The sequence below is a fragment of the Lepidochelys olivacea genome (assembly GCF_965140295.1).
Source record: "Lepidochelys olivacea isolate rLepOli2 genome assembly, chromosome: 1".
Classification (NCBI taxonomy): Eukaryota; Metazoa; Chordata; order Testudines; family Cheloniidae; genus Lepidochelys; species Lepidochelys olivacea.
The window spans coordinates 45391277-45413880 of NC_140411.1; the positions used below are offsets into that span (position 1 = coordinate 45391277).

At 44.8% G+C, this 22604-nt stretch overlaps 1 protein-coding gene across 3 annotated transcripts in view; it reads right to left on the bottom strand.

Annotated features, from left to right (window-relative positions):
- ATP8A2 (ATPase phospholipid transporting 8A2) overlaps positions 1-22604 on the bottom strand; it is a 690440-nt gene that overhangs the window by 486256 nt on the left and 181580 nt on the right. For all 3 annotated transcript variants that reach the window (XM_084650563.1, XM_084650564.1, XM_084650565.1), the window contains exons 17-21: positions 19295-19400; positions 16586-16668; positions 11324-11373; positions 3329-3398; positions 1055-1139 (exon numbers count right to left, since the gene is read on the bottom strand). In XM_084650563.1, the coding sequence (XP_084506689.1) occupies positions 1055-1139; positions 3329-3398; positions 11324-11373; positions 16586-16668; positions 19295-19400 (394 nt within the window). The remainder of the gene's footprint in view (positions 1-1054; positions 1140-3328; positions 3399-11323; positions 11374-16585; positions 16669-19294; positions 19401-22604) is intronic.

A 22604-nucleotide genomic window follows, 5' to 3' on the forward strand; every position in this document is an offset into this window, starting at 1 on the left:
TCAGTTTGTGGCATGCATGTGAGGAGCTGGGAGCAAGAGGCACTAGGAGCTGAGAGTGAGAAGGCATACTGCTAGAGAACTGAGGAATACAAGCATTATCAGAACCAGGAGGAAGGTCCTATGGTGAGGATAAAGAAGGTGTTGGGAGGAGGCCATGGGGAAGTAGCCCAGGGAATTGTAGCTGTCGCACAGTTGTTCCAGGAGGCACTCTAGATAGCTGCATTCCACAGGGCCCTGGGCTGGAACCCGGAATAAAGGGCGGGCCCAGGTTCCCCCCAAACCTCCCAACTCCTGGTCAGACACAGGAGGAGTTGACCTGGACTATGGGTTCACGAAAACGGCCAAACTGAGTGCGGCCGTGAATCTCCGACGTGAGCAAATCCACCAATAAGCGCAAGACCCACCAAAGTAGAGGAGGAACTTTGTCACAGTATAAAAAAGGAACAAAGCCCATATCCCTGTTAGCATTTCCTTGTGAATGAATGTGTCATGAATTTGTCACCAGTAATATAAAAAGTTGGCATGTTTGATTTTAGATTGTAAGCTCCTAGGGGTAGCACCAGTGAGCCAGATTCAAACATGAATCTATATGAGTTGAAGTTGTAATGCACATCTTTTTCCCAGCTCTCTCAGCTTGTATGTTACACTAGTTTAGACACTTAGGGCCTAATTCTCATCTCTTCTGATTTTACACTGCTGTAATTCCATTGATTTCCATTGTGTAGTTACTCCTGATTTACACATGTAAAAGTGAGATCAGAATCAAGTCACTACTCACCTTTATTCTTATGCAGGACTCAGAACTGCTCCCACTGAAATCAGTTTCACTATGGTTTCAACAGAAGCAGGATAAACTTGTAAACTCCTTTTTTAGACTTAAACTCACTAACCCATGTGTATCTTACATATACGACACATCGCCTATGAATTTGCTCTGTGTCTTCATTTTTGTCTTGCTCAGCACTGAACAATTTGATGGCATTTAAAAATTAATACATAAAATATGACTAATAATTCAAAAATTCGATTCATACTTGCGCGTTGTTTCACTTACCTTCTGTGGCAAAGTATTCAAGATGCAATAGTGTTTGCTCCATATACTGGGAATCTTTTGAAAGTCTCTCAAAAATAACATTATCCTATCAAAACCAAATTAGATATAAAGAGTAAATTCACATGTAAACTTTTCATTCATGTACGTACAATGCACAAGTGTTCAACCCCTCTAGATCTAACTGATGTGAGGTGTCTAAAGTGGACATGATAGTATCTGAAAATGAAAATACATACAATAATGAATTTTGGTTTACCTATGAAACGGATCTAGCTCCGCTTAGAAAACCAAAGCTGGAATGCTACAGTTTTAACCACCATATATGAACTCCAAGCAGAAGTGAAAAGGGGTGGGATACTATAATTGCTTTGCAAATACAAAAACACACACATTGTTTCTTTAGATTTTTCTTCCCTTACCCCAAACTTGTTACACAGTTATTTAAATTTAGAATACAGTACAGCAAAGATGGAATGCTCCATTTTGAATTAGTGAAGTGAGACTGAGTTTTCCAAGAACAGAAGAGTCCTGAACAATAAAAAACACAGTTCCAGCACAGACCCACACTTAAGAGCTTATCTTGCAATTCTTACTCAGGCAAAATTCCCATGTATGTCAACGACAGTTTTGCCGAATTGAGAAGTCAGAACAAGCTTATGCTCAAATAAATTTGTTAGTCTCTAAGGTGCACAAGTACTACTGATCTTTTTGCGGATACAGACTAACACGGCTGCTACTCTGAAACAAACATAGGTTGGATTCCATTGCTGGAAATTGCCTTAGAAGCACCATCCATTACTGCCTGTGGTTATTTCTGGGACTGATAAAGGTCTGGAGTGAAGGGGAAATGAAGGAAGAAAGGTTGCCTGAGAAATCAGGAAAAGAAAAAAGGTGTAAAAGACATAAAAGAAAAGGAACTTCATTTTTAATATCTAGATGAACTTCAAATACAGTTGAACGTAAATAAATAATTTATAATATCACCTTCATTATTTTATGAGACCAAGACAGGAATATATTCAGGGTTCTGCCCAATAAATGCAAACTCACTTTCAAAAGTTATGGCACTATTTTTCTTAAAATAAAACAAGTTGATTTTTGGTGTCATTCTTGCCTCCCCTGATCTTCTGGTTGTTGCGGCCCCTTTGCTGCTGCTAGAGGGCATTCGCCTGTTCCCACTGAAGTCAGTGCAAGACTTCTACTAACATTTATGGAACAAGATCAGACCCACAATACCTCTTCTTTTTCTTCTTCCCAATGCTAGTTCTGTGATGTGTAACAGCTGTAACACTCAGCAACACAAAACTGACAGCAAGAGAAAGAAAGAGTTCAGCAGTGTGAAAACAAAAGTAGTAAGAACAGTACTGGGACTGGAAACGCAGATGTCAGACATGGTCAGTTCTGTTGGGTCCAGATTTGTGTGTGACTTTCAAAAGTTTTAAGCAATGTATAATTACAGTGGGCTTGATTCACCTCTGTTATTCCACTTCCATGTTGGCATAACTCCACTGAAATCAGTGGAACTACACTGGAGTATAGTAGAGATGCATCCAGCCCTGTATTTCAAATGATTTTTTTAAAGTGTGTTTAAAACACACACACACACACACACACACACAGAGTAGTAAATTAGAGCCTTAAGGTAAAACATCACAGAAGAAGCACTGTTAAAACAAACAGAGATTTAATTCCACCTGATAAAACTGAGCCACCCTCCATCACTTTCCACTGAATTTAAAGCCACACCCTGCTGTGGTTGTTGATGCCTCTGATTTTTTACAGTCATTGCATTTTGATACATTATCCCTCCTGTTGGTGAAAGTAGGAGCACAGCATATTATGAGCAGGGACAAATAGCAGCAGTAGCAGATGCAGAGATGGGAGAAAGCAGAAGATCACAAGACAGACGGGGCTAAATGCTTGAGAACAGACTCCAGTTTTGAAGATTCAGACCACAGTGTTTAGATGTCTAACTTCCTAACTGTACCTGTATATCAGGGGAGACATCCTGCCTGCACTGAAGTCAATGGGAAGACTCCCATCGACTTTAACGTAGGCAGGATTTCAGTTCAGGCACTGAGAGGCCTAAATACTATGGGTTCCTGCAAACAAAATCAGAGAACAGGTTAAGGCTCCTTTAAACATTCGGCCCCTAATATGTGCAGCTAACAGATACTCATTAGAATGGACAACATTTCAACATTTTACAATGTGACTGCTGCAGCAGCTCACGGTATTTCTACCATTCTCTGTTAGTAGTAGCAGATTACTTACAGCCCCTTTACAGTACAGACGAAGTCGTCCCGTTGGAGTCCGAACTATTACAGACATTCTCTTTCTGTTACTATGAGAAAACAAACAAACAGTCATTTTTAATTGTTTTCTAATCAGATCTATGGTTCTAGGAGTAAAAGCACAGTCTGATCCCACAAGTTCTCTTCCATACGCTTGGCACATTTTAAACCAGGTCATATAAAAACACTAGTAAATGTACAATACATAACTATCTTACACATGCATTTTCCATCTTCCAATCCTATGCTTCTTTAATCAATATGAACATAAATGGCCTGATTTATAGTAGTTTATGGCATACAGATGCACACCCACATTTGCATTCCTAATGTACATAGGCAATTACTGGGACTCCCTAAACTAATCTGATAGTCCTGAAATTGGTAATCTGCATGCACAGATACTGGCTCGTGCAGTTAATGTAATTACACACACAAATTAGGCATGAATTGCATGCAAGAGTTTCTATGCCTAAAACTTTTGAAAATCGTTCCCCAAATAATTTACCATAACTTTTCAAAAACAAAAGATAAACTTACTGAATGCTCCAGTTCAAAAATACAATGGATTATCATATAGAAACATGTATTTTGTTGAACTTGATATCTTGCTCCCAGTGCTGACCCACTTCAAGATTGCAGGGGCAGAGTGCTCATCCTCTGAGAGGGAATGCTTTGCACTGCCTAACTACCACTCCTCTGGATCTTTCTTAATGAACAAAACTAATGGGCTCCCATCAGGGTCCCACCTAATACAGAAGATTGGTGGCTAAGAAGTGTGTCCTGGAAGTTCAAGGAGGGAGAAGATTTTGTGGAGTGTTGTGTCCAGTTCTGAGTTCCACATTTCAGGAAAGATGTGGACAAATTGGAGAGAGTCCAGACATGAGTTGGTCAAGTTCAGGATCCTGACACAGGGAAGAAAGGTAAGCAGCTGAATACGGACCCTGGACTTCAGAAAAGCAGACTTCAACTCCCTCAGGGAACTGATGGGTAGGATCCCCTGGGGGAATAACATGAGGGGGAAAGGAGTCCAGGAGAGCTGGCTGTATTTCAAAGAATCCCTATTGAGGTTACAGGGACAAACCATCCCGATGTGTCGATGTCATAAATATAAAGGGAGGTGTAAACCCCTTTAAAATCCCTCCTGGCCAGAGAAAAAAATCCTCTCACCTGTAAAGGGTTAAGAAGCTAAAGGTAACCTCACTGGCACCTGACCAAAATGACCAATGAGGAGACAAGATACTTTCAAAAGCTGGGAGGAGGGAGAGAAACAAAGGGTCTGGTCTGTCTGTCTATATGCTGCTTTGCCGGGGATAGACCAGGAATGGAGTCTTAGAACTTTTAGTAAGTAATCTAGCTAGGTATGCATTAGATTATGATTTCTTTAAATGGCTGAGAAAAGAATTGTGCTGAATAGAATAACTATTTCTGTCTGTGTATCTTTTTATAACTTAAGGTTTTGCCTAGAGGGGTTCTCTACGTCTTGAATCTAATTACCCTGTAAGGTATCTACCATCCTGATGTTACAGGGGGGACTTCTTTACTTCTATTTACTTCTATCTCTATTAAAAGTCTTCTTGTAAGAAAAATGAATTCTTTTTCATTGTTCTCAGATCCAAGAGTTTGGGTCTGTGGTCACCTATGCAAATTGGTGAGGATTTTTATCCAACATTCCCCAGGAAAGGGGGGCGTGCAAGTGTTGGGAGGATTGTTCATTGTTCTTAAGATCCAAGGGTCTGGGTCTGTAGTCACCTAGGCAAATTGGTGAGGCTTTTTACCAAACCTTGTCCAGGAAGTGGGGTGCAAGGTTTTGGGAAGTATTTTGGGGGGAAAGACGCGTCCAAACAGCTCTTCCCCAGTAACCTGTATTAGTTTGGTGGTGGTACCGGCCAATCCAAGGACAAAGGGTGGAATATTTTGTACCTTGGGGAAGTTTTGACCTAAGCTGGTAAAGATAAGCTTAGGAGGTTTTTCATGCAGGTCCCCACATCTGTACCCTAGAGTTCAGAGTGGGGAAGGAACCTTGACAGTCGAAAAAATAGTAAATATGGCAGGCAACCAGCTTGGCTTAACAGTGAAATCCTTGCAGATCTTAAACATAAAAAAGAAGCTTACAAGAAGTGGAAGATTGGACAAACGACCAGGGAAGAGTACAAAAATGTTGCTCAGGAATGTAGGAATGAAATCAGGAGGGCCAAATCACACCTGGAGCTGCAGCTAGCAAGAGATGTTAAGAGTAACAAGAACGGTTTCTTCAGGTATGTTAGCAACAAGAAGAAAGCCAAGGAAAGTGTGGGCCCCTTACTGAATGAAGGAGGCAACCTAGTGACAGAGGATGTGGAAAAAGCTGATGTACTCAATGCTTTTTTTGCATCTGTCTTCACGAACAACGTCAGCTCCCAGACTGCTATGCTGGGCAGCACAGCATGGGGAGGAGGTGACCAGCCCTCTGTGGAGAAAGAAGTGGTTAGGAACTATTTAGAAAAGCTGGACGTGCACAAATCCATGGGGCCGAATGCGTTGCATCCGAGAGTGCTAAAGGAGTTGGCGGCTGTGATTGCAGAGCCATTGGCCATTATCTTTGAAAACTCATGGCGATTGGGGGAAGCCCCGGACGACTGGAAAAAGGCTAATGTAGTGCCCATCTTTAAAAAAGGGAAGACGGAGGATCCTGGGAACTACAGGCCAGTCAGCCTCACCTCAGTCCCCGGAAAAATCATGGAGCAGGTCCTCAAGGAATCAATCCTGAAGCACCTACACGAGAGGAAAGTGATCAGAAACAGTCAGCATGGATTCACCAAGGGAAGGTCATGCCTGACTAATCTAATCGCCTTCTATGATGAGATTACTGGTTCTGTGGATGAAGGGAAAGTAGTGGATGTATTGTTTCTTGACTTTAGCAAAGCTTTTGACACGGTCTCCTACAGTATTCTTGTCAGCAAGTTAAAGAGTATGGGCTGGATGAATGCACTATAAGGTGTGTAGAAAGTTGGCTAGATTGTCGGGCTCAACGGGGAGTGATCAATGGCTCCATGTCTAGATGGCAGCCGGTATCAAGTGGAGTGCCCCAAGGGTCGGTCCTCGGGCCGGTTTTGTTCAATATCTTCATAAATGATCTGGAGGATGGTGTGGATTGCACTCTCAGCAAATTTGCGGATGATACTAAACTAGGAGGAATGGTAGATACGCTGGAGGGTAGGGATAGGATACAGAGGGACCTAGACAAATTGGAGGATTGGGCCAAAAGAAATCTGATGAGGTTCAATAAGGATAAGTGCAGGGTCCTGCACTTAGGACGGAAAAATCCAATGCATCGCTACAGACTAGGGACCGAATGGCTAGGCAGCAGTTCTGCAGAAAAGGACCTAGGGGTGACAGTGGACGAGAAGCTGGATATGAGTCAGCAGTGTGCCCTTGTTGCCAAGAAGGCCAATGGCATTTTGGAATGTATAGGTAGGGGCACTGCCAGCAGATCAAGGGACGTGATCGTCCCCCTCTATTCGACATTGGTGAGGCCTCATCTGGAGTACTGTGTCCAGTTTTGGGCCCCACACTACAAGAAGGATGTGGATAAATTGGAGAGAGTCCAGCAAAGGGCAACAAAAATGATTAGGGGTCTGGAACACATGACTTATGAAGAGAGGCTGAGGGAACAGGGATTGTTTAGTCTGCGGAAGAGAAGAATGAGGGGGGATTTGATAGCTGCTTTCAACTACCTGAGAGGTAGTTCCAGAGAGGATGGTTCTAGAGTATTCTCAGTGGTGGAAGATGACAGAACAAGGAGTAATGGTCTCAAGTTGCAGTGGGGGAGATTTAGGTTGGATATTAGGAAAAACTTTTTCACTAGGAGGGTGGTGAAACACTGGAATGCGTTGCCTAGGGAGGTGGTGGAATCTCCTTCCTTAGAAGTTTTTAAGGTCAGGCTTGACAAAGCCCTGGCTGGGATGATTTAATTGGGAATGGGTCCTGCTTTTGAGTAGATGACCTCCTGAGGTCCCTTCCAACCCTGATATTCTATGATTCTATGATTAATGTCTAGAAGACATGACCTATGAGGGGAGATTGAAAAAATTGGTTTTGTTTAGTCTGGAAAAGAGAAGACTGAGAGGAGCATGATAACAGTTTTCAAGTTCATAAAAGGTTGTTACAAGGAGGAGGGAGAAAAATCGTTTTTCTTAAGTCTGAGGATAGGACAAGAAGCAATGGGCTTAAATTGTAGCAAGGGAGGTTTAGGCTGGACATTAGGAAAACTTCCTAACTTTCAGAGTGGTTAAGCACCTGAGTAAAGTGTCCAAGGAAGTTGTGGAATCTCCATCCTTGGAGTTTTTTAAGAGCACGTTGGACAAAAACCTGTCAGGGATGGTCCAGATAATACTTAGTCCTGCCATGGGTGCAGGGGACTGGACTAGATGACCTCTCGAGGTCCCTTCCAGTCCTATGATTCTATGTGTCTCTGTGTGTGTAACAAGGCTGGAGGTAATATCACTGTTGTATATGGCAAGGCAACACCTTTAACTCTGGACAGCAAAAGACACTAGAAAAATATCAACAGTTTGGAGGGAATTCAGAGAAGAGCAACAAAAATGATTATAAAGATTTACTTGCAAGAAAAGAATAAAAGCATATGAGGAAAGAGTTAAATTACCATGGATATGCTAACACTCTATCTACCTTATGTATTTTTGACCCCAAGAAGGAATAAGAATTGGTAGAATTGTTTAAGCAGGTATAACTAGGAGTAATGGGATAAAAATGAAAAACAATTAGGCTGAATGTTAGGAAATCTGGGTTTGGGGTATATTAGATGGCAGAACAGTCTCCCATAGGAAGTGGTGGTAATCACTTGAATCATTTCTAACTGGACATTCACGAATATACTGTAGGGAACAATCCTGCACTGGCAGGGGTATCAATTAGATGACTTAATGGGTGTTTTTCACTTCTAAGTTTTATGTATGTTATTAAGGGACCTAGGCACTGTTCCCACAGATGAAGCAAGAAGGCTGATTTCATAAACCCTGGCAAAATGCCAATAAAAAGAATACTATCAGCACACTGTAAACTATGCAAACAAACCTCCTGCTTTAGGAGAAATTATGCAACAAATTAATGCAGGGTTCTTCAAAATATATAAAGGAGTGAACAATGGGGACTTTCATGTTCCTCTTAAAAACACTAATTTTGCCTTACTAGTAAATTGCATTTTGTGAGTTTCCCCCCAATTTCCAAAAAAAATGGATTGGTTCATCTGACACTCTACAAAGCTAGGCAGAATCTCCCACCACATGGAGTTTTGTGCCTCTTCCCAGTAGCAATCTGTGCACTAAAGATTCAGACAAACTTTCCTAGCAAATAATTACCTTTACACTTATATCCAAAATAAAACAAACTACGTAAAAAGAACACTAGGATTTCAAAGTAGAGCATACACAAGTCAGGAAATGTCAAAGTTAAGATTGGTCACACAACCTTAACTCTCCCCTGCAACTTTAACTCTGCCCCTTGTGCACACACATTCAGCACCAGGTTTGAGTCTCCACTTCTCTACAAGACTTTTACATCAGTCTAAACCCAATGAAATCAAACAAGTTAGACTGGCATAAAACAGAGTGGAGAATTGGGTCCCGTGAATGAAGCAGGGGTATGTAATGAATAGAGTCCTACCAAATTCACAGTCCATTTTGGTCAACTTCACAGTCATAGGATTTAAAAAATCATAAATTTCATGATTTCAGCTATTTAAATCTGAAATTTCATGGTGGTGTAATTGTAGGGGTCCTGACCCAAAAACGAGTGCGGGGGAGGGGGGGTCGCAAGGTTGTTGCAGGGTGAGTTGCGGCACTGCTGCCCTTACTTCTGCACTGCTGCTGGCGGCGGTGCTGCCTTCAGAGCTGGGCAGTTAGAGAGCAGTGGCTGCTGGCCAGGAGCCCAGCCCTGAAGGCAGAGTTGCTGCCAGCAGCAGCGCAGAAATAAGGATGGCCTGGTATGGTATTGCCACCCTTCCTTCTGCGCTGCTGCCTGCAGATCTGGGCCCTCAGTCAGCAGCTGCCACTCTCCGGCTGCCCAGCTCTGAAGGTAGCAGCACAGAGGTAAGGGTAGCAATACCGTGACCCCGCTAAAATAACCGTGTGACCCCCTTGCAACTCCCTTTTGGGTCAGGACCCACAATTTGAGAAACGATGGTCTCCCCCGTGAAATCGGTATAGTATAGATTAAAAGCACACAAAAGACCAGATTTCTCGGGGGGAGACCAGATTTCACGGTCCTTGACATATTTTTCATGGCCACGAATTTAGCAGGCCCCTAATAATAAATGAGACATGGCTCTTAGTTCAGAGCCTCAGTTTGGTTGAAATTCTGAGGATATTTTGGAAACAACAGAATGTAATGGTGGAATTAAAATATATTGTAAATACACAGGCACAAGGGGATAGAGTAAGGAGTTTCTGAGCAATCTTAGCCTTGGCATGTCCTGCCTTTTCAGTACTTCACTTTACAACCTTTTTAAAAACAAACAAAAAATAAAAACAGTTTTTTGTAGAACTCTGCTTCCTTCTGTGTGCATCTTCAATCACCACATGGAATGAAGCAGGACTCCTGGTAAGTCCAATAAGGTAAAGTACATGGGAGAGTATTTGTCTTCCTTGTCTCTTGGACTGAACTTTCTCCTCACAGGCTCTGCCCTGTTGAGTCTCCTACTCATAGTAGATATGTAGGACACTCTTTTATCAAAAATAGTTCAGAAACTCTGCAGCAAACTAATACGCCAGGGGAGCTTCCACCCCCTCCTGGGTCCTGGAATTGTGTGAGCAACCTCATCCTCTTTGCTGGAGTAAGATGCTACTATGGATGAGGGAGGGACAGAATAACAACAAGAGAGAATTCTACCTGTGGGCCCAAAGAGAATCCATAAAGGGCCAGAAAAGACCCCTGTAGTCAAAAGATGCAGGGAATTTCTGTGTCCAGAAACCCTTCTACTCCCAGTGCTTGGGTCCCTGGATGATGACTCCACTCCCTTTATGGAGGTCACAAAGCAAGTCCAGACATGCACAAGACCCAGTGAGAGCCATGGGGACACATCTGAGGAACATTCAGAGAAGGCAAGGAAGAGGGAAACACAACCTAGCCACCCTTCCCCCTCACCATCCTCTTCCTCCTCAGCAGGCCAAGTCAGCTTGCCACAGAAATAGGTAACAAAGAAGGCCCAAGCAACAGCTGAGTCAAACCTGGCCTTAGCCGACAGAACTGAGGGGGGCCAGGCATTAGAAGTGGCAGAAAAACTCAGTCTGACTGGTACAACACAAACCCAGGCGCAAAGCACGAAACATCTCCATCTTCTCAGCAGAGGGAGAATCTATCAAGTGCCTGTTATGCTAAGGTTCTCTTATACAGCCAGAGTGGTGCAAAGGATCCTTAGTGTAAATGAGAATTAGGCCTGAAGTCTCTCCTGCTGGGAAGCAGAATAGAGACTGGAATATGAGTGGTCAGGCTGCTCCCAAAAAAGGCATGAAATTTCCCTCAAGTGGGAGATTCCCTCTACTTGCGTGGAAATTATGAATTATATTTTGAACTTATACCGTGCTTTTCATCTGACATTCTCGAAGCATATTACTAAGGCTAGGTGAGAATCATTAGCCCCATTTTACAGGTGAGGAAATTTAGGCGCAGAGAAGTGAAGTGATCTGCTAAGGTCACATTGAAAGTCTCTGACAGAGCTAGAACTAGAAAAGATGTCCCTTGACCCCCACTTCCATGTCTAACCACTAGACCTCTAATTCCCATTTGTAAAAAGGAGCAATTTATTCATCCCAGATTGAGGGCAACGGCAAATCTAAAGGAAAATGGATGATTTAACTAGCCAACCAACTATAATTTCTTTAAATTCCAGTGAACCTGATCATTTGTAATGTTACTAGCACATTTTCTCTTTTATTTGCTGCTTTGCATTTATTTAATATCTGCAGAAATAACTTACCTAGAAAACTCCAGCACATTAAGAATTTCAAAGGCTTCCTCTTTCCCCAGCTGCAGAAAAACACATTGTACAGAAAATTAAGATGATGTGAATGATGCATATATGTATAGAAGCATCATGATTTTCAAATGCCCATGTCACATGATTTCAAATGTGATGTGATGATAGCTCCCTCTCCTGGTTAAAGAGGTATACTGTCCTATTTCAGTCTAACTGTGAAGTGGCAAATTCAGCCCTCACTTGCACCTGTACAACTCCAGTGACTTTCAATTTCTTTATTACTTTATGAGCCTGCAGTCACAGATTTTAGCGGGGTTGCATCTATATAACAGAGGAAATTCTAGCTCCCAATCTTTGCGTGCACATAAATATGCTTTAAAAAAAGACTAAGCATTTAAACCTGCTAAGTAAAGGCCGTTGACATAAGGAAAGGGTTCAAATATGGACCACCTGGATAAAAATTTTCCCAGCAGAAGCAGAGACGTTACCATGGCTGGCTAACCTAGTGAGGAGGGCTTTAAACTAGGTTCACCGGGGGAAGGAGACCAAAGCCCTGAGGTAAGTGGGGAAGTGGGATACCAGGAGGAAGCATGAGCAGGGGCACGTGAGAGGGGAGGGCTCCTGCCTCATACTGAGAAAGAGGGGCTATCAGCGGGTTATCTCAAGTGCCTATACACAAATGCACAAAGCCTGGGAAACAAGCAGGGAGAACTGGAAGTCCTGGCAAAGTCAAGGAATTATGATGTGATTGGAATAACAGAGACTTGGTGGGATAACTCATATGAATGGAGTACTGTCATGGATGGATATAAGCTGTTCAGGAAGGACAGGCAGGGCAGAAAAGGTGGGGGAGTCGCACTGAATGTAAGAGAGCAGTATGACTGCTCAGAGCTCAAGTATGAAACTGCAGAAAAACCTGAGAGTTTCTGGATTAAGTTCAGAAGTGTAAGCAACAAGGGTGATGTCGTGGTGGGAGTCTACCATAGACCACCAGACCAGAGGGATGAGGTGCACGAGGCTTTTTTCCGGCAACTCGCAGAAGTTACTAGATCGCATGCCTTGGTTCTCATGGGAGACTTCAATCACCCTGATATCTGCTGGGAGAGCAATACAGCGTTGCACAGACAATCCAGGAAGTTTTTGGAAAATGTAGGGGACAATTTCTTGGTGCAAGTGCTGGAGGAACCAACTAGGGGCAGAGCTCTTCTTGGCCTGCTGCTCACAAACCGGGAAGAATTAGTAGGGGAAGCAAAAGTGGATGGGAACCTGGGAGGCAGTGACCATGAGATGGTCGAGTTCAGGATCCTGACACAAGGAAGAAAGAAAAGCAGCAGAATACAGACCCTGGACTTCAGAAAAGCAGACTTTGACTCCCTCAGGGAACTGATGGGCAAGATCCCCTGGGAGAATAACATGAGGGGGAAAGGAGTCCAGGAGAGCTGGCTGTATTTTAAAGAATCCTTATTGAGGTTACAGGGACAAACCATCCCGATGCGTAGAAAGAATAGTAAATAGGGCAGGCAACCAGCTTGGCTTAACAGTGAAATCCTTGCCGATCTTAAATACAAAAAAGAAGCTTCCAAGAAGTGGAAGATTGGACAAATGGCCAGGGATGAGTGTAAAAATATTGCTTGGGTATGCAGGAGTGAAATCAGGAAGGCCAAATCACACCTGGAGTTGCAGCTAGCAAGAGATGTTAAGAGTAACAAGAACGGTTTCTTCAGGTATGTTAGCAACAAGAAGAAAGCCAAGAAAAGTGTGGGCCCCTTACTGAATGAGGGATGCAACCTAGTGACAGAGGATGTGGAAAAAGCTAATGTACTCAATGCTTTTTTTGCCTCTGTCTTCACGAACAACGTCAGCTCCCAGACTACTGCACTGGGCAGCACAGCATGGGGAGGAGGTCACCAACCCTCTGTGGAGAAAGAAGTGGTTCGGGACTATTTAGAAAAGCTGGACGTGCACAAGTCCATGGGGCCAGATCCGTTGCATCCGACAGTGCTAAAGGAGTTGGCGGATGTGATTGCAGAGCCATTGGCCATTATCTTTGAAAACTCAGGGCAATCGGGGGAAGTCCCAGACAACTGGAAAAAGGCTAATCTAGTACCCATCTTTAAAAAAGGGAAGAAGGAGGATCCTGGGAACTACAGGCCAGTCAGCCTCTCCTCAGTCCCTGGAAAAATCATGGAGCAGGTCCTCAAGGAATCAATTCTGAAGCACTTAGAGGAGAGGAAAGTGATCAGGAACAGTCAGCATGGATTCACCAAGGGCAAGTCATGCCTGACTAATCGAATTGCCTTCTATGACGAGATAACTGGCTCTGTGGATGAGGGGAAAGCGGTGGACATGTTATTCCTTGACTTTAGCAAAGCTTTTGACATGGTCTCCCACAGTATTCTTGCCAGCAAGTTAAAGAAGTATGGGCTGGATGAATGCACTATAAAGTGGATAGAAAGTTGGCTAGATTGTCGGGCTCAATGGGTAGTGATCAATGGCTCCATGTCTAGTTGGCAGCCGGTTTCAAGTGGAGTGCCCCAAGGGTCAGTCCTCGGGCCGGTTTTGTTCAATAGCTTCATAAATGATCTGGAGGATGGTGTGGATTGCACCCTCAGCAAGTTTGCAGATGATACTAAACTGGGAGGAGAGGTAGATACGCTGGAGGGTAGGGATAGGATACAGAGGGACCTAGACAAATTAGAGGATTGGGCCAAAAGAAATCTGATGAGGTTCAATAAGGACAAGTGCAGAGTCCTGCACTTAGGACGGAAGAATCCAATGCATCGCTACAGACTAGGGACCGAATGGCTAAGCAGCAGTTCTGCAGAAAAGGACCTAGGGGTTACAGTGGACGAGAAGCTGGATATGAGTCAGCAGTGTGCCCTTGTTGCAAAGAAGGCCAATGGCATTTTGGGATGTAGAAGTAGGGGCATTGCCAGCAGATAGAGGGACATGATCGTTCCCCTCTATTCGACATTGGTGAGGCCTCATCTGGAGTACTGTGTCCAGTTTTGGGCCTCACACTGCAAGAAGAATGTGGAAAAATTCGAGAGAGTCCAGCGGAGGGCAACAAAAATGATTAGGGGACTGGAACACATGACTTACGAGGAGAGGCTGAGGGAACTGGGGATGTTTAGTCTACGGAAGAGAAGAATGAGGGGGGATTTGATAGATGCTTTCAACTACCTGAAAGGGGGGTCCAAAGAGGATGGCTCTAGACTGTTCTCAGTGGTAGCAGATGACAGAACAAGGAGTAATGGTCTCAAGTTGCAGTGGGGGAGATTTAGGTTGGATATTAGGAAAAACTTTTTCACTAGGAGGGTGGTGAAACACTGGAATGCGTTACCTAGGGAGGTGGTGGAATCTCCTTCCTTAGACGTTTTTAAGGTCAGACTTGACAAAGCCCTGGCTGGGATGATTTAATTGGGGATTGGTCCTGCTTTGAGCAGGCGGTTGGACTAGATGACCTCCTGAGGTCCCTTCCAACCCTGATATTCTATGATTCTATTATCTGAACAGGGCTGATAAGCAGGACTCCCCAAAAAGTGTGCGCATTTATTTCATGTGTCAGACTGCAATGTACAGGACCAATATGCAAAAGAGACTAAGATTTTCTAGTGAAAATTGCCGCATTTAGGAGCAAACCCTGGTATTACCAACAACCCTCCCCTGCACAAGTCCAACATTTCACAGATGCAGTGAAACCTGTTTGATTCTACTGCATGGCGAAGCAAGTGTTGAGGGACTGGTGGGGTTGAGTGTGAGTGGACTGAGGGAAAAGAAGTGAAGGGTTTCTGGATCCACAACCAATCCTGTAGCAGAGCAGAGGTCCAGGTCCCTCAGAGCTGCACCGGCAGCTGCAGAGCTTGGCCTAAGGAGGGAGGATTCCCTACCCTTAGAAGCAGCATCACACAGCCCAGATACAGTGCTCAAGCTAAAAGAACAGGAGTACTTGTGGCACCTTAGAGACTAACAAATTTATCAGAGCATAAGCTTTCAGGGGCTACAGCCCACTTTATCGGATGCATAGAATGGAACATATAGTAGGAAGATATATATATATATACACACATACAGAGAAGGTGGAAGTTGCCATACAAACTGTAAGAGGCTAATTAATTAAGATGAGCTATTATCAGCAGGAGAAAAAAACTTTTGTAGTGATAATCAAGATGGCCTATTTAGACAGTTGACAAGAAGGTGTGAGGAAACTCAACATGGGGAAATAGCAAGCTGTGTGCTGGAGGGAGGATTTGTCTTGTGCTCAGATGGGCTTAGCTTTTTTAGTGATAGCACCGAGTGCAGAGCTGGTAGGAAGGCCCTGGGCAGTTCCAGACAACACTGCACATCCAGGACCTACAGCATGCTTTTTAAACCAAATAACAATGTTCTGAAGTATCCCTAACAACTTTCATGACTTCCTCTAAATAACACTGAGAAAAGGTGGCGCCGTTAGGAAAAAATCTATACAAAGGCCTGGCCTGGAAATTACAAGAGTGATGGCTGTGCCCCACCACCACCCTCTTGAGGGTGTATCCAGCCTTTGTTACACTGTTACTAGAAGGGGTGATTTACAAAACAAATGCACATCCAGAACAGCACACAACAGTTACACATTAAACAAGCAAAACCCAAAGCCCTTGGATGTATCCCATGGACCAAGTCCTTCTCGGTTGCACCTGTATAAATCCAGAGTTAAAGTACCTCACACAGATGGCTGTAAACTGGATCAGAATGTGGCCCTATGTCAATGGAACTGGCCACATTTATTAACCTTAATCTGTTCAATACACTGCACACACACAAAGCATATCTTCAGGAGGATATACATTCAGTGAGGAATAGAGAGGAATAGAGATTCAGCTCTAGCACATCCCAGGACATAGAAATTAAAGGGACAGTTACATAAGTAATTACACTAAAGTATATATTTGTTCCAATCCATGTATTCTCTTTTCTCTTTTGGGGGAAATCTTCTCCCCAGTGCCCAGCTCAAATGAATGTGCTTCCCAAAGCATCCCATAGGGGCAGCTTCAGTTTACTGCCACAGTTAGTATCTGTTGCTCTTTGCCTGTTCCACTGAGGAAGGACCCAAGGATTCACCTCGAGACAGATCCTTGGCTCTGCCCATCCCACTCTGACAAAACCTGTCTGCATATGGCCTCGGAGGGAGCCCTGCAGAGCTGCTCTTTGAACCATACAAAGGGGATGTATCCCATGCACGTATACTTGAAAACTACTGTACACTGCACATGCTCCACTTACCGCATCAATGATAACTGAGTGTGGAGTTCTTCCTGTGAAGACATAGCCAAGCTTTTTTGCTCCTTTCACTAATGCCCCTTCATCTGTCAATACAAGGAGCTTTGCTTTATTGGGGACTAATCAGAAATATAATCAGATGTCAATGGAAAAAAACTACTCCCTTGAGCATTGCATTGCCAGGATACAGGCAACGACCAGCTACTGAATCAGAGATGTCTAAAATCTGTTACCGAGATGAGCTACATCAGCAGCAATTAAAAAGTTTCCATCATAACCCTTAGATACACCATGCTTGCACTGGCATTCCTCCTACAAAACTGCATATAGATTACCAGGGCTGCATACATGTACTTTATACTTGGCATTCTGTATATAATGCACTGTATTTGTTGAAGCATTAGCCTATCCTAAATGCTCAATTACTGAGGGACAAGCTATACTCCTTGCTATATTTGTTTTCCACAATCAACTCTTAGTATAAACTTCCATGAGTGATGTACCCGAATATTTGGATGCTAATATCTAAACTGTATCGTTAAATGTATTAACCTAAATTTGGATTATTGCAGATTATGTACTATATCAATTTTATGACTTTTAAACCAAACTTTGTACTTCTGGATAATCTAAGCCGGGTGGCCAACCTCTGGCTCCGGAGCCACATGCGGCTCTTCAGAAGTTAATATGCGGCTCCTTGTACAGGCACTGACTCCGGGGCTGGAGCTGCAGGCACCAACTTTCCAATGTGCCGGGGGGGGCTCACTGCTCAACCCCTGGCTCCGCCACAGGCCCCACTCCCTCCCCTGAGCCTGCAGTGCCCTTGCTCCTCCCTCTCCCCCCTAGAGTGGAGGTGCGGGGAGGGAGGCGCTGGGAGCGGGCGGGGAGAAGTTAATGGGGGTCTGCTGACGTATTACTGTGGCTCTTTGGCAATGTACATTGGTAAATTCTGGCTCCTTTTCAGGCTCAGGTTGGCCACCCCGATCTGTGCACTTACCCAGTAGGAATGTAAATAGCAGTTAAAAAAAGGAACCATGTAACTGATTCAAATTTTATCGGTTACATAGTTAAACGTTTTATTCGGGGCTCTGCTGCCGGCCCCCGCACCTGGGAATCCCAGCCACAGCCCACCACTGAGTACTCCGCTGCCCGCGGCTGGGGATTCCGCTGCCAGCTGCTGGCCGCAGCACCTGGGGTCCCGGCTGCCTGCCTGTGGACTCTGCTGCCAGCCCTGCGCCCAGGGTCCCTCTGGGCTGCTGCCCCCAGAGTGGCAGTGGAGCCCTGGGCTCTGGCCGGCAGCGGAGTTTAATCGTTAACCAAAACCGATAAGACTGATGCTTATTGGTTAACCGGTTAAACATTTACATCCCAAATACCCAGATGTACAGACACTCCTTCCTTAACCTGTTCTGTTATATAATTGTAACATTCGCTTTAATACCAAATTTTAAATCTGTTACTATTGAAGGGCCACAGTTTGTCTGTTCATGTTCTGTAAAGTTTTCTTTAAACTTGTCTGGAAAATTAGGAAGATCAAAGCTACATACGTCAATATTTATATAACATGCATTTAATCCAACTTCAGCTGGAATGACTCAACAAACTTCTTTCCACAAAAAAATTCACCATATTCTATTGGAGACTGGGGAAAGTAATGAAGAGCTCAAATAATTCTGCAAGTTAGAACTCAGAGGCAATGCCTCAGGCAGTGGGATGTACCACAAGCCTAGAGAAAGACAAGTGACAAGGTCTGAATTCCCCTCTACCGGTGGAGTTTGCAAAGTCCAATTCCATAGAACCTGGTATACCCATGAGGAAAGCCTTCCCGCATCCTGGCAGCAGAGCTCACAGCTGAGCCTTCCTGTTGTTGGCTCTTCACCCCACTCCTGTACCCATCCCTCCTTGAAGAGAGGTAAGAGGCATGGACAGGAATTCATGCTCCTTGGACCACATTAAGCACTGAACAAATCTCCAAATGGTAGGATAAAAAAATCAAGTTATATAAAAAACCCTCAGTCATTGAGGGGAGCTTGCCACAGAACTACTCCCCCGTCCCAATCTGCGGGTCATGTCTGTTCCTTCTGGTCTCCTTTTTTCCCCTCAACAGCACAGAATGGAGGGGAGCATGGGCCCCAGTAAATTCTGGACCCAATTCTTCATTGCCTCATGTCCTGAGTAGTCATTTACACCTACATAAAGTGGGTGCAGGATGCTGCCAAAGAAGAACGGTGGCAATGTTTACGCTCATTTCACACAGGCATAAAGGACTACACAAAGGACAAAGCAGTGGACAATCAGGTACTGCTAGCTCATTGACGGGGCTAGCTTGTGATTGGCTGCTACAAGGATACAAAAAGGGGACGGGGGAGTCAAAAATGGAGTTTCACCTGGCTAGTGGCCTCAAAGGGGTCGCAAAAGTCTTGGGTTGTGGCCCCACTCCTCTACATAAGCCAGCAGAAGCAGCTGGTAGCAGCGGGGATCACCTCTGAAGGATGAAGTAGTGGCTGTGCTCTCTCTGTCCAATGGGGAGCTCTGGGAGATAGTGTACCCTCTGTGCAAGCTGGTGTCTTGAAGGCACCATAAAGCCCATTATGAGTCATACAGGAAAGGAGATTTTGTTTGCTTTTAAACATGGTTTTTAATTTAAGAGCATTTTTTTAAAAGCTCTTGGCTTCTCTCCTCCACCCACAAAAGAAGGAGAAAATGACCAACCTGGTGAGGAGGCCTGGTAGATTATTGTATTTCCATCTCTCTCAGGAACAACAGTGTGACACACGGCCAGCAGAGTGAGGAACTCCTGTATGTGAGCAGCTGTGGGCTACAAAGAACATTACCAAGTTAGTCTGGTATTTTCATTACATGGAGACTAAATGTACAAGACATAGACACGTTCTGGATTTTAAAATAGAACTCAGTCTGTTTAGATCTGCAACACCCAACTCTCTAACTCAGTGTATTGCCTCTTTCACCTCTCAGCCATGCTAGAATATTGGAGATATCAAGAGCAAGTGCTAATGAACTCTCATTCTGTGTGCAGCACTCAATCTACAGATAAATTATACACACACACAAGAGTTGGAAAGCCAGAACCATTGTCCTTGCACTCAAAAAACAAAAGAGGCTTGATCTTGTACAGCCCTGCACCTTGTGTAGTCATTTACATCTTTGCAAGGTAAAAGGAGAGGAAGTAGTATAAAATGCTATCATTGGTCTAGTGCACGGGTGAGCAAACTTTTTGGCCCGAGGGCCACATCGGGCAATACAAACTGTATGGCGGGCCATGAATACGCACAAAATTGGGGTTGGGGTGCAGGAGGGGGTGCGGGCTCAGAGGTGGGGTTGGGGATCAGGGATTTGGGGTGCAGGAGGGTGATGAGGGCTGGGATCGAGGATATTGGAAAGCGGGAGGAGGATCAGGGCTGGGGCAGGGGGTCGGGGCGTGGGGAGAGGCTGAGGGGTGCAGGCTCCGAGCAGCACTTACCTCAAGTGGCTCCCGGAAGCAGTGGCATGTCCCTTCTCCAGCTCCTACACAGAGGCGTGGCCAGGCGATTCTGCACGCTGCCCCATCCGCAGGCACCGCCCCTGCAGCTCCCATTGGAGCACGTAGGAGCCGGAGCGGGGCCATGCCATGGCTTCCGAGAGCTGTGTTTTGCGTCCACTGACCCAGTGCCTCGGCTGGAGCGGGGCCAAGCCGGGTGTCCAGCCCCCGACCCAGCGCCCCAGCTGGAGTGGGGCTGAGCCACATGGTGTGGCCCGACCCAACACCTCGGCCGGAGCGCCGGAGCAGGGCCGAGCCACATGTTGTGGCTCGCGGGCCAGCTTAGAACAGCTCGTGGGCCGTATCTGGCCCGTGGGCCGTAGTTTGCCCACCCCTGGTCTAGTGACTGGAAAAATTTTGATTTGGTAGCACTTATACCAGATTTACACAGGTGCAAATAGTCACATAAGGAGCAATGTAGTATAGGATTAGGCCCAGGTGCTCTGCTAAAACTATTTGTCTCCACAAGTCTTATAATTAGTTCTAAGACAGCTGTACAAATTTATGAGTGGGATTGTATGACGGGGTTGCTCGTGATGGCTGGGGGCGGGGCTCGGCAGCACTGGGGCTCACTACTGAGGTCATGCCGAGCATTTTCTCTCTCTCTTTCTTGTGCCTGGTTGGCCAGTTCTTACTCACATGCTCAGGGTCTAACTTATTGCCATATGTGGGATTGGGAAGGAATTTTCCCCCAGGTCAGACTGGCAGTGACCTCAGAGGGGGGTTGCCTTCCTCTGCAGTGTGTAAATGCAAGTTACTTGCTGAGATCATCTGTGTATCTCTCTCAATCAATTTCCTGCCATTGCAGGGGCCTTGAGCATTGGTGCACCTTGGTCTCTCCTATTGTCTGCCTGTGGCACACAACTGTTTAGTCTCCTGTGCGCTGTAATACTTTGGTCTAATTTCAGTTGTTGGGATCAGTGTGTGGATGCTGGTGGCCTGTGATGTCCTGGAGCATCAGGGGGTCAGACTAGATGATCTTGTGGTCCCTTCTGGCCTTAGACTCTATGACTATGACTTGAGCTAAATCCTGAAGCTGAAATCCTGAAGCTGACAACAGTAGTAAGTTCCTTATCCTCTCTGTGGGCTGGCCAGTAGAGGACAACAACACTCACCCATCTTGTAAACCTCAGCCTGAACTTTACACAGCCCAAAATGCACTATCAGCTACTACACTGTTCTACTAGTGTAACCCACACACCTTCTGGGTGTGGTGTTCTGTCATATCTAGTGGCACTGAGACCACTTAGAGAGAGAGATTGAGTTTGCTCTACAGCCTAATGGGCAGTTGGCTTTTAGTTCATGCAGTAGAGGCTCATGCACTAAGCTCCAGAGGTCCCCGGTTCGACGGCAACCGGGGTTTGTCGGCATAACAAGTGGGGGCTCGTCCAGGATTTCAACTGGGAAGACTCTGAAGCTCGGGACGCGCTTCCTCAGCTAGGGGAAATATGTAACCCACACACCTCCTGGGTGTGCTGCTCTGTCCCATCTAGTGGTATCAAGACCACTTAAAGTGAGAGATAAGATGAGTCTGCTCTACAGCCTTAGCTAACAGCCAGTTGGCTTTTAGCTCATGCGGTAGAGGCTCATGCACTAAGCTCCAGAGGTCCCCGGGTCGATCCTGCCCATCAACGACTGGGGTCTGTCAGGTTATACTAGCACAGTAGCTGGCCTGGTTGAATAAGAGCTGGTCATATAAAAATGACCTGAGATTTTATTATTAAAATAATTATTCCAAGATTTCCAGTACTCACTTATAGATTCAAAGTTTAGAAGGGACCACTGTGATCATCTAGTCTGACCTCATATATAGCACAGGCCACAGAACCTCCCCAAAATAATTCCTAAAGCAGATCTTTAGAAAAACATCCAGTATGGATTTACATATTGTCAGTGATGGAGAATCCACCATGACCCGTGGTAAATTTTTCCAATGGTCAACTACCCTCACAGTTAAAAATTTACACCTTAGTTCCACTCTAAATTTATCTAGCTTCAACTTCAAGCCATAGGATCGGGTGTTATCTTTCTCCACCAGACTGAAGAGCCCATTATCAAATATTTGTTCCACAGGTGGGTACTTATAGACTGTAATCAAGTCACCCCTTAACCATCTCTTTGTTAAGATAAACAGATTGAGCTCCTTGACTCTAATCACTATAAAGCATGTTTTCTAATCTGTAAATCATTCTTGTGGCTTTTCTCTGAACCCTCTCCAATTTATCAACATCCTTCTTGAATTCTGGGCATCAGAACTGGATACCATATTCCAGCAGCAGTTGCTCCAGTGCCAAATACAGAGGTAAAATAACCTCTCTACTCCTACTTGAGATTCCCGTTTATGCATCCAAGGATCACATTAGTTCTTTTGGCCACAATGTCACACTATGAACTGATTATCCATCATTATCCATCATGACACCAACTCTTTTTCAGAGTCACTACTTGCCAGGATAGAGTCCTCCATCATGTAACTATGGCCTA